The sequence below is a fragment of the Varroa jacobsoni genome, unplaced genomic scaffold (assembly GCF_002532875.2).
Source record: "Varroa jacobsoni isolate VJ856 unplaced genomic scaffold, vjacob_1.0 scaffold_1358, whole genome shotgun sequence".
Lineage (NCBI taxonomy): Eukaryota > Metazoa > Arthropoda > Arachnida > Mesostigmata > Varroidae > Varroa > Varroa jacobsoni.
The window spans coordinates 574,299-586,208 of record NW_019214260.1 but is presented as its reverse complement, the minus strand read 5'-3'; the positions used below and the strand labels follow the sequence as shown (position 1 = coordinate 586,208).

At 41.8% G+C, this 11,910-nt stretch overlaps 1 protein-coding gene across 4 annotated transcripts in view; it reads left to right on the top strand.

Annotated features, from left to right (window-relative positions):
- The window catches only part of LOC111269162 (uncharacterized), a 41,437-nt gene that overhangs the window by 22,238 nt on the left and 7,289 nt on the right, over positions 1-11,910 (top strand). For 3 of the 4 annotated variants that reach the window (XM_086971989.1, XM_086971990.1, XM_022848572.2), the window contains 8 exons: positions 5,206-5,399; positions 6,324-6,737; positions 8,940-9,178; positions 9,636-9,951; positions 10,141-10,508; positions 10,745-11,037; positions 11,245-11,440; positions 11,658-11,887. In XM_086971989.1, the coding sequence (XP_086828115.1) occupies positions 5,206-5,399; positions 6,324-6,737; positions 8,940-9,178; positions 9,636-9,951; positions 10,141-10,508; positions 10,745-11,037; positions 11,245-11,440; positions 11,658-11,887 (2,250 nt within the window). The remainder of the gene's footprint in view (positions 1-5,205; positions 5,400-6,323; positions 6,738-8,939; positions 9,179-9,635; positions 9,952-10,140; positions 10,509-10,744; positions 11,038-11,244; positions 11,441-11,657; positions 11,888-11,910) is intronic. The other variant, XM_086971991.1, reaches the window with a different exon arrangement.

The following is an 11,910-nucleotide window of genomic DNA, read 5'->3' as shown; positions in this document are numbered from 1 at the left end:
TATATGAGTATCTATTCTATCAGTATCTAATCTCTCTCTCTCTCTCTCTGATACTATAAATAGACATTAAAACGCTTTTTGATGAACACGAACCGGTGTTTTTCGAAAAAAAAAACAAAAAGCCCTTGTTTTATTGGTTGAAACAGCATAATGTGTTTAAGACCTGCTAGATTTTGCTTTAATTACTCGAGCGTTAACTAGAACTCGTATGCGGACGTTTTTGACAAAAAGCTACTTTGAGCATTGGGTTTTCATCCACGAAACGGGTCAATGTTGAAAACTAAGTATTGAGTGTTGTTGTGACGTTTGGCTTCGACTAAGGCGTCGATACAGCTTCGTGTCTAACCCAGAATTTTCCTAAATGAAAGTGGAAATTATGATTGTGACCAATGCAAAGCTAGCCATCTCTCGTGGCCGGCTTTTCTAGTGCCCTTTGTAATTTAGTGATGCAGTATGCTATAAAACGTGGAAAAGCTGCTAGATTGATACCTGATGGCATAGAATAGGGGCTGAAGGGAACCGTCGGTTTTTTTTTTCTTTTTATCATTACAACTATACTGTATTCTAAGCTATTACATGCTATGTGTAAATAGCTGAGTCGGAAGTTGTTTAATAAACGCTTACGGCTAATCCTGGCCAATTATATTCAGAAACTTCATTCATGATATTTTTTTTTTAGTCCAGCAGCTCCCTCCCCGCTAGAGGTGTGTGTCAGCTGAGCACAATGTCAATTTAACAATTATTCATAATTTAGTTAGTGCGTGTTATTTGTGTGTTTATTAAGGCTCGTTTATGTCTCTTGCTGAGCGCTTCTCTTTTTGGCCTATACTCGTTTGGCACCTAGAGACGCTTCTATTCGATCGCATTTTGTGATGTTTCGTTTACACAACGTTGAATAAGTACTTCTATGTTTTGGACTTTTTTTTTCTTTTCAGTGTAACATCATTTTATTACTGAAAAAAAACAGTAACATCTAGCTAAATAGGAGTAATATGACACTGGCCAAATGTTAGGTCTGTTATTACGCCTTTAGGGCTAACAAGACCTAATTTGAGCTTTACCACCACCTAGAGATGTGACATAATAATACATTATGATGTCTATCTGCAAGAAAATATTTTGTCATAGACATAAAACAGTTAAGATATTACGAATGAACGCTTTAGCTGACAAAACCAAGTTTCAGCATATTCCGATGTCCTAAGTCCTGTATCTGGAAATATGACTAATCGAATCCAAAATTTCACTTTATATTGGAATAATTGAAAGAAAGACTAAATTGATTGAATAATAAGCGATGATTCCTTACATTTTTCAAATTGATCAAGTTGCCAAAAAAAATTGACAGTTTATTTTTTTCATCAGATGGCCAATCTAACAGCCGTTGAAGTCTCGGGGCCTTCCGAAAAGCCTAGCATTGCCCAAAGCTTTTCCATGTAGACGATTTTTTAACATTTTAATTTATATATATATGGAAACAAGTTTATTTTCATGAGCTCACCCGTCAGGCCTACATGGTTTGGAAAGGACGAGTACCGATGGTTTGCTCCATTAAAAACAATACTGACAATATTAGACGATTGCGTAATCGATCGCCACCATGGGGTCCACCAGCTAACGGTAATAACAGTAACAGTAATCCATATGCGATGATCGAGCTTGTTGGGTGTAGGAAAAACGGGGGCTACAGCGTTTGGGTCACTTCCGGATTCGGGGCACAGACTATTCGATTTACTACGATAGCTTGTGATCATTTCACTGCAATAGGTAATAGGTCAATGAATGTATAGGAGGAGACAAGTTCTCAGAAACGTTTTCGTTTTGTCATGACGATGCCCCATTCTAAAGTTGTGTGAGTGTGCAAGACGACCTAAGGTGTGAGCTAGATGGAGACAACCTGGCTAAAAGGTTGTATTGTAAAAAATAGTAGAAATAATGAGCGCAAGCGATGCAGCTTATTCTTGACTCCAAACTAATCATGCATATTTATAATGAACTGAAGACTATGACAGAGGCCCACATACTTATCTCAGTCAGAATTTACAGGTACTGGCCCATGTATACGTAACAGTCGGTAAGTTGGCATGCATATGTACTGTTGGAATAAAGTGACTTGTATTGCAAGGTTACTAATAAATATAATAAATTTCTACGCTGCATCAGACAGCGCTTGCGAACTGTCTGATCCAGCGAGAAGTTCAAACGTTATGCTGGAGTAGCGTGACACGCGTTTCAAGTTCTCCTTGGGCCTTGTGTTTTTTCCGCTTTGGACAAAGCAGTCAGTTTACCCCTCTGTGCGTGTGGCTTATCGCAGCGATGCTATACTGTGCTCCGACAACGTTCACGGTTCGTCGGTGTTAAGAATAAATGGCCTACTACGCGTTAACGGTAAAACAAACGCCCTTACCTCCTTTCCGCATCTCGTGGGTCCAGCAGGCCATCGTTAGCGAATGGGAAAGCCGAAAAAAGGGATCAAATGAAGAAAGCAGATGTAGATAAAGAAGGAGTGAGTGCTTTAAAGGCGGGCTCTCAAAAAAAGCTGCTGCCGCCGTATTACTCTCTGTGGGAATGAAGTAGTGAATTAAATATCCATACCAGTCGCGTTTGTTTAGAACTGGGCTTTTTTATCGGGGCAAGGCCAATCGGCTTTATCAGAAGTACTATCCTAGAAATGAAACATCGCAACTAAACGATAAAACTATTTTTGCATACAGTGTGTTATTTTAAGAGTAGCGGGTTAAAAGAGGTGGCTTCCGTATGTGCTTGTTGTAAACAGTTGAAGCCCCAAGAGTCTTCAGCAAGTGTCGCCCTCTGCCGGACAGGAAGTATGCTATCGTGATTATTTAGAACTTTGACAATAAATCGACAATAACTTTCGGTGCCTCGAAACATTTCTACAGTCGCCCGTACGGAGAACACCGACAAGTGCGCCTTTCTTGGCGCAATGTTACTTGCCGAGTCAGATCCCACGGAAAATCACACCGTTCAAATATGCGACAAAAATGTTAAGACAGGATATCGCAGGGCTGGGCACATCTGTTAGCTTCATTAAAGAAAATCGTACATCTGTGTCAATCTCTATTTAGAGAGTTTACACCTGTAATTATTTCAAAACTGGGCGCGCTTCGAGAATATTCCTCAGTACGTCTCGGGTTTTAATGCTTGGGAATGCGAGCATTCAAGAAGCAGATATTTCTACTTTGTCACTTTTCAACGGCCTTTCATTGTAGAGGATAGTCGCGTCCCGTATATCTCGTATGTATCACACCTTACGATTAAAAGAAACAGTGCCTAGAGAGTTGGATTCTCAAACGGAGTAATTGCTATGGGAGAGACATTTGCTTGTTTCTCGCGTTACAAGTTGAAGGCAAAAAGGATAAAGGAAATACGGCATTTTTTCGACGGTGTTCACTATTTAACATCTAGGTACGCAGCGTTTGCTGACCAAATGACGATATGGGTTAGGATGAACGGCAGTATAAAAAAGAGACAAAGGTCACTATTATTAGTTTTCGGTGTTATTCAGAAAGACCGAACAACAATAAAAGCATTACTGGTGCGTGTATGGCTATGAGAGGTCTTGTTCCTGTTATTAGTTGGCAACCCTGATTACGGGCGGCACCTAAAACATCGTTATTGTACAAGGATTTCTGGCGAACTTGGCGTATTATAACATCAGAATTGGACTATGTTGAGTGACCAGTTTCCGTAACACTGCTAGGCATTGATTCGTTTTGTCGTATATCAAGAGAATCCAGTCGTTATTATGTATCGTAGGTTTTATTACCCATTTTTCTAATCAGCATATTTGTCCATTCTCATCATATCTACCAGTCAAAACTGGGCATGACAAGCTCAAAAACAGTCGGTAGAAAAGGCAACACGATGCGATTGGGTCGGCTCTGTAATACCCCTTGTGTACTACCCCATAGAGAGCGACATCGAGTCCGGATTATGGTTAAAGCAATTATTTTTTGGAAGTATATTGAACGTGGAAAACGTCTTGATACAGTTTTATCGTAGCTATGCTTTGTACTATATTGAACATCTTCAATCTTTTTAGTAGATTATTTTTTGCCTTATAGGGTAGAAAGAAAGTAGTTTTCATTTTGACAATCTCACTTGCGAAAAAAATGCTCTAACTTAAAGATAGGTGGAGCTACTTTGTGTGTAGAGGTCGACTCAGTAAGTCGACGCAAATTGCTAGTTGCGCCATCTGTGTTGCCGCCAGCAGGCGAAATTTCACTCCTATTGACGCTCCTTCAATTTGCAAGTGACACACTTGCAGTGGCTGCTTCACTAAAAACTTTGGACTAAGAATGTTAGAAGGAACAGATGGTGGTTATGGCCGGTCGGTGTAACTAATGAGCGCCCACTGCAGTGTGAAAACTTGCATCACATGAAAAAAAAACACTTTGTTTGACTGTCAACGGGTGCAAGCCTGCAAAACCTTGGTTCATAGAACCCATAGGAGAATGAATGTTACAAAAATTTAAGCAAACGTTGCTTTGGTTCTTGTTTATTTATGATAACGCTGTGTATAGTCCAATATCCTTGACCCTTAAGTAGTATTCTCAATGTTTTCGGACGAGCAGTTTTTTTTTAATTGTCAGATACCCATGTCTTCATACTTCGTTATAACAGGATGTTCCATGAATTTTTGAAATGGGTGTATTACAGAATATTTCGCCAGCTCACATACAACCACAGAGCAATTGAATCACAGCTTTCTACTCTAACCAGAGCAATATAATCACTATTTGGGGAGCCCCCCTTTGTCTGAAGGGCCATAATGTACGAACGGAATCGAGTTATTATTCTCATACGTATTTTTTGCTTTTCATTAAAAAAATTTATTAAATAGTCTATCGTAAACACTTGGAATGGAAGCTTTTTGAAGCATACGACTCCTAAATAGTGATATCTACTCGGCTGAAATATAATCATATAGGTTAAAATAGGGTGGACTTGAAAGAACGAGGTTCACAAGTATTAGCGCTCTCAAAAACGATAAGGAAAAACTTTTCATAGGGGAATGACCGATATGTATGTGGGAACGGAGGACGCTGATTCTTATTTTAGGTTCTTCTGATGCCAGTCAGATTTATTCGCTTTTCAGAACAGTTTTATAATTTTAATTAATGAAGAGAGCATTTTAGTTCAATAGTGAGATTAACATTTGACACTGATGGTGTTCTATTGCAGATTATTTAAACCGTGGAAGTGGCGTCGGAAAAAGAAATCTGAAAAGTTCGAGGCAACTTCAAGGAGCCTGGAGCGCAAGATCTCAATGCGAGCATCAAAAGAAGAGCTCATTCAACGTGGGGTGTTGCGAGCCCAGGACTTCAGCCCGCCTCTCGGCACCACCTCACACGATGTCAACTCAGTCAACAAGCTCGGTAACCTTTCAGTAGCAACCGCGAATCAATCGATACTGCTTGGTGTACATTTTTTACAAAGTCGCTCAAACATGTTACATACAAAATATCCCATCACAATTGAATTTTAGTAGCTTAAGGGTCTCAAAAAAGCAAGAGCTCAAAGCGGCCGACAAGTACACAAGATGCAAAAAAGCGCAGGAAGTATCAAAAAGACGAATCTTACCGGTTCGTTTGGACAGTCTAATTGGTAATTGATATTCTGGTCGTAAAATCGTTCACTTCTCTACAAAGAGTCAAGGTATATTAAATATGGCTTTTCTGATCTTTCGAGCCCAGACTCCATTGGGATTTTCAGGTTTGCCTCCTAGAAGCCTTCTTGGACTTTTTTTTTAGAAGCCTGAACATAGTAACGCAAACCTTCGACTTCGGACAAAGAAGAAATTATAATCTTGAATAGATTGGATTATAGCTAATATTCGGTCAAATTTTGAAAACGATGAACCGGTCTTCGCTATGATGAATTTGCTGTTTTGTTTTAGAAAGGCTGGCGCTCTTTTGGTTCTAAGAATATCGAGTGAACGTATATCCGCTACGACAAGCAGCCTGGCAAAATATGTTTGAGTTTGCATGCTTTATTCTGTATGTATACGAGCTAAGCATGCAAATCCCTCTCTCCCCTATATATATATATATATATATACACTATATGTGTTTTCAAAAGTACAAGAGCAATATCCGTAGTCGCTAGATTGCTTGCTGCATGAACCATTTCTAACTGCACAATATTGTACTACAATCACTTCTGTGTGGTCAGGTGAAAATTTTCACGGCAAGAGCTGATCTTGAGAGAAATCGATCTTACTGCTTTATTATATAGGTGTGTTAGATTATGTTAAAGTCTCCTTTTGGGTTTCTTCATTGTGATTGATTGCCTGATTGCAGGCAAAATTGGTTTCGCTAGCAGTGATGGCAATGCCGCTCTGTCCGTGCTGGCCCTGCCCGAGCTAGGCGTTGTAGACGAAGGCGGTCACTTGGGTCCCCTAAGCAGTATGAGTGGCTTAGGAAGTCTGACTGGGGGCGTTGGTGAGGTGGGCCTGATTCCTCCCCCCCCAATGTTTTCTAACGATACGTCCCCCGCTCCTTCGCCGACGTTGCCTCTTCGGATTGCCCAACTCACCTCTAGTCTAAACCTCAGGTTTTCCCAAATGCAGCAGCAACAACAACAGCAGCAGCAACAATTACAAGGAGTTCCTCAACAGAGGGATTCTCCAACGACAGGAGGATCTGGTCTTCCGGGAGCCGTCCTTGGCCAACAACAACAAGTTGCTTCGCAGCTTTCAAACGGCTCGACAAATGGTACGGAACGGATTAATCGCAATAGACTTAATAACTCTCGTTAATATAACGTATAATCTGTTTTTAAATTAATTTGTTTCAGAGACTTATTGTTGGGAAATTTAGACAAATGTATTTAAATTCATGTTCAGCACGTTTCTACTTAGAACTTTATCAGAACTGCAGTTCTACTAATCTGTTTGAACGTTGTCCTGGAAAATACGGCTTAGTCGATACTGCCGGTAAAAAACAATGGGGACTCAGGCTGGCAGATGTCTACGTTTAGATTTGTAGAGGAGGTGGTTGAGTGGGAAAATGATTGGTGTCGTAGTTATGCGTGCATTGTCAAAACGTCAACTTTATTCGAACTTCTATGAAGTTACAGCATTGACCTGTTTAGCAAAATGGCTCCCTATATCTAATATTTGGCGCGAGCGCGCGGCGAGACTCGCGTCATCTGTAGCGTATCGTAGGAACGTAAGGAGCGGCATCGGGTTCTAGTAGGGGTTAAAGATATGACACTGACTATGAGACAGGTTTATATTTAGCTAAGGAAGGCTATGGGTCCTGATAGAATTTACTGGAGGGGCCCGTTCCGCTAACTTTGAGGTGGGGCGATGCACTATGAACTATGTCGCACCTGTCGCTACTCGAGTATCTTCGTTTAGCTCCTCACTGCACCGTTGCTTAGTTATAACAGTGTTCGTCGAGTATGGAGCTCCCCTCCACATCAAGAAGAGTTCCTTTAAGTAAACGGCGTCCGCGTTTGCATAGCGCTATTCCGTGTACCGTATGTGAGTCGTTCTTTTTTGCCACAAAGGACAAACCAGTCACACTCCACTATGGTATACCATGAATTATCTTATGGTGTCACTTCTAATTTAAACCACGAGCATGTTCTTTGTGCTGATATAAACTTATCTTATGCGGTGTTGATGCGTATATGGCTATGCCATAAACGCCCTTGTAATCTTTAACTGAGGTTGGATAAGTGGCGGTAATTAATAATAACAACTATTAGGATGGGTTATCGTTCGCTTGATGTTGTTACGAGCCCGTTCTGACTTGTGCAATTGTGTCAAGTAATTGCGCTTACTTGTTATAAAACGTACTCTAGTCTATAAAAATGACGTATTTCGCTGACCGAGGTATGATTCCCGAATTAACATTGTTGGCGTGGTCACCCATGGCGTGTTCAGTCCAGATTTCCATGGGTGGAAGTATGAGCGTGGAACAAACGCAGCGCGTCTTGTTATGACCACTGGTGTATAAATAACAAAAATGTATTTAGTTTCACGTTTTTTTAACGTAAATAACTAGTCAGTTTTGTAAACATGTTGTAACCCCTAAGATGTACGCATAAATCCATATATACAAGCATCGTCGGAACTATCATTGCAATTATTCGTTGCAGCTCTGGAAGAGATCGGCATGTTTACCTTCTCTGAAGCTATACCAATTACCTAAGTACTAAACATGATCATTATTACTATTGGGCGTCATGGTCAGAAGAGGCGAACCAAAACCTATTTTATAGTCAGTTCCTTGTGCTGGCTTAAGTCAATATAAGTGTTATCATCTTTTTTATACGTGTATGCAGCTTAATTAACCGTCATGCCCCCATTTCCCACGCGGAGATAAAAAAAAAAAAGCCTCGATAACAACAAATAGGTACTATAAGCTTGAGTCCTTTACAATGGCACTTAAAACGAAAGGTCGTGTTGTTACCACCTAACGTTGCAGGTTTTACTGCTTGGTTATACACAACAACTACGCGTCGCTTATTATTTGCATTAATAGAATATCAAAGAATATGGAGATTTTTTATGGGAACTTAGGTACGTTATCCCCGCACTAAGGCCTGCTTCGAACTCCGTATCTTGTTCTCTTAAATGTTAACAAACTATCGTAGAGAACATAACGCCAGTGGCAAGATCATTTCAATCAATCGTAGAAAGCCTCTTATGACTGACATAGAAAAATTCTGATGGAAACGTATTTGTTTAAAATCTTCCATATTTTTGGTAGGGTACGACGAATTCAATTTTTCCTGAACGATATGTGGAATTTGTCGTACCTTGATCGAACAAAATGTGTATGAATATGGGGCACCCAGGTTCGTGTTCATGTCGAGTTAACTATGAACGTACTATAGACTTTTATCGCATGTAGGCTAGTGCCTTCAGGATTACAAGTGCTTCGATGTATTGAAAAAACTTTCAGGCCCTGGCACTGAGTGCGTCATTGGGAAAGTGGCAGGTCTCTCGGGCCAGGGCGGAATGTCGTCTGTGGATTGCCCCTCAGTGGTACCGCCGCCCCCCGGAGAGACGCCTAAAGATAACGATGACCCTGACGATGGGGGCTTTTCCAACTACAGCAGTAAGCACCAGGGCCTACAGCAGCAACAGCAGAGCTTTATACTTCAGCAGCAGCAGTCGCATCCTCAACAGGTACAATTCATGGTGTGATATCGTTTCGTTTGTTGGCATTGGAATATGTTGTTAGCTAATGAGCATCTTAGTGATCAAATCATTAAGGGCATTATATTGTGTTCCGACGACAAAGTAGCCGACACACAGTGCTAGACAATGTCATCTTTCGCTGAGATGTAAAAGTTCCTGTAGGAAATTTGATTTAGCTTGACCGTAACAAAAATAGTACCACATAGCGTAATATGGATTCGTGCTATGCTGTGCATGGGGCAGATTATGTTATACAGGAAAATATGGTCGAAAAGTTAGACTCAATTTTTATTCATTTATAGATGTAGGCATAGATATTCTACCATATGAGTGTTCCTACAGATGAGAATTATATAATTTAAATGCGGATGTCGAACTGCACTATAATTTTTTCATCTCAATGTTTCAATTTTTTCATTTATCCTCTATGTCTCCGTATTTCTTCTGATCCCTTTAGGTGCATCAGATGCAACACATGCAGCTTTCGCAGGTGGCTCCGGGTGGCCAACAGACGCAGGTGCTCCTTCAAGCACAACAACAACAGCAACAACAACATTTGCAGACTCAGCACGAGCGACTGGCTAGCTTTTCTAACCTGCAGCAGCAGCTCCAGCAGCAGATGCAAACCCAGCAACAACAGCTGGAGCAGCAGCAGCAGCAGCAGCAGCAGCAGCAACAACAACAACAACAACAACAACAACAACAACAACAACAACAGCAGCAGCAGCAACAGCAGTCAGCAGCCTCTACCTTTAAGCCTCTTCAACATAACGGTAGGCACCGTTGATAGGTACACTTGGAAGTCAAAGCTAAATTATGTTTTGAGCGCGATAGAAGGCAAGCCAGGAAAAAATGTGCCAAACTGTAATGTGCAAGTTGAACTATGTTAAAATGAACTCAACGTATAGCAGCTTCGGACCAAATTGGTTCTACTAATTGTTTTCATTTATGGGCTGTTTTAGATGAAGAGGCTGACAAGGAAGAGGCAGCACGTGGCTCCCCTTTGCCCCCATTGGGTACTCCCACGGGAGGCCCACCGGCGTCCGGGGGCATCCAGTCGATGGGTAGCGTGCCCCGCAAGTCTGCCCTTAAGAAGACCACTTCTGCACTGGCTGTCGGGTCCGGCTTAGCGGGAGCCGGTGGGTCCCCTAAACTCAGCAATGGACAGGGGGGTGCAGGCCTTCCTGGATCGAATCCTGAGAGTCCCACTGTGGCGCAGCAGCCGCTTGTAACGGCACTGAGCCTCGCCCAACTTCGATTACGACCAACAAATTCTGGCAATGCAATAGGATCGAGCTTACAAAATAGTAATGGAGTGCCATTCGGCAAGGTGAGCATTTAGTCCGTGTAGACGATTTGACTATTTTCTGCACAACCCCGATCATTTTGAACAATTAATGTTACTCCTGTAATCGTACACATGGGCCAGGTTTTACTGGCGCAGGAAACAACCTGCATACATGGAGCCCATCTCCGTCCTCAATGATGTCCAAGGTGATCAATGTCGTTACATGAATATTATTACTAGGGTATTTCAAATGTGTGTGCAATATTGATGCGTTTTAGGCGCCACCGTCATATAGTGCTGCAATGCAGGACAAAGAGAACAAGTCATCTGGAGCAGGAGGAGGGGTTAATCAGACAGGGGGTCAAGGTGGGAGTCTCCCACTAAAGCCGCCGCCTCCGTATCCTGCCGTGTTGGCGCGTTTTAATTCGGTGGCTTCGAACGCCGACAGTGATGACGAAGATGATCCCGTAAAATGGAGAGATTATTATGGTGATGATGAACAAGGACGGTTGCAGGCAAAGATTGCCAGGAAGGATTCACTTGCGATGAAACTCGCTCAAAGACCTGACAAGTAAGATGCCATGGGTGGCAACTCTGCTTGATTACATTGTCTTTACCAAGTACAGCTCATGTCTCCTGATCTAAAGATGTTTCTATTGACGACAAATTTGAAATACTCGTGTTACACTGGAATCCGCTTTTCAACGTTTTTTTTTTCTTTTCATTCTAATGTTATGCGATTCTATGCATTATTACTGTTATTATATGGCTGTCGTAGGCAAGAGCTGATTGAACGCAATATTTTGAAGGATGAAAGCTATTTTCGGGATCGGGCGGCGACTCGGGAGGCGCTCAGTGGTAAGTTGACGCGCAGATTGAGCCTTCGGCCGACGGCAGAAGAACTTGAACAGCGCAATATCCTCTACCAGAATACACCTGAGGAGCGGCTCAAGGAAAAGGATATGAAAAAAAAGGTGCGTATTTGGGACTGTTGATAGATCACACACTGGTAAAGTATATTTTCTAGAGAATCCTTTTAGGATGCTTGTAGTATACTATCTATTGAGTTTTACTTCTTTAGTTGTGCCGAACAGTCATCACAGTTTCTATAAACGATTGCATCGTTGTTCTGGCAAAAAATGATTTGTTGTATCCCTCATACACGGACTCTAATCGGCGTACGGTAAATAGGTGCTCATTAGAAAGCTGAGCTTTCGTCCGACGATTGAGGAGCTTAAGGAGCGTAAGATCATTCGTTTCAACGATTACGTCGAAGTGACGCAGGCGCATGACTACGATCGCAGAGCGGACAAGCCGTGGACGAGGCTTACGCCTAAAGACAAGGCAATGATCCGTAAGGAACTCAATGAGTTCAAGGCGCAGGAGATGGAGGTTCATGAAGAAAGCCGACACCTAACGAGGTTAATATCAGGTCCATTCCCCA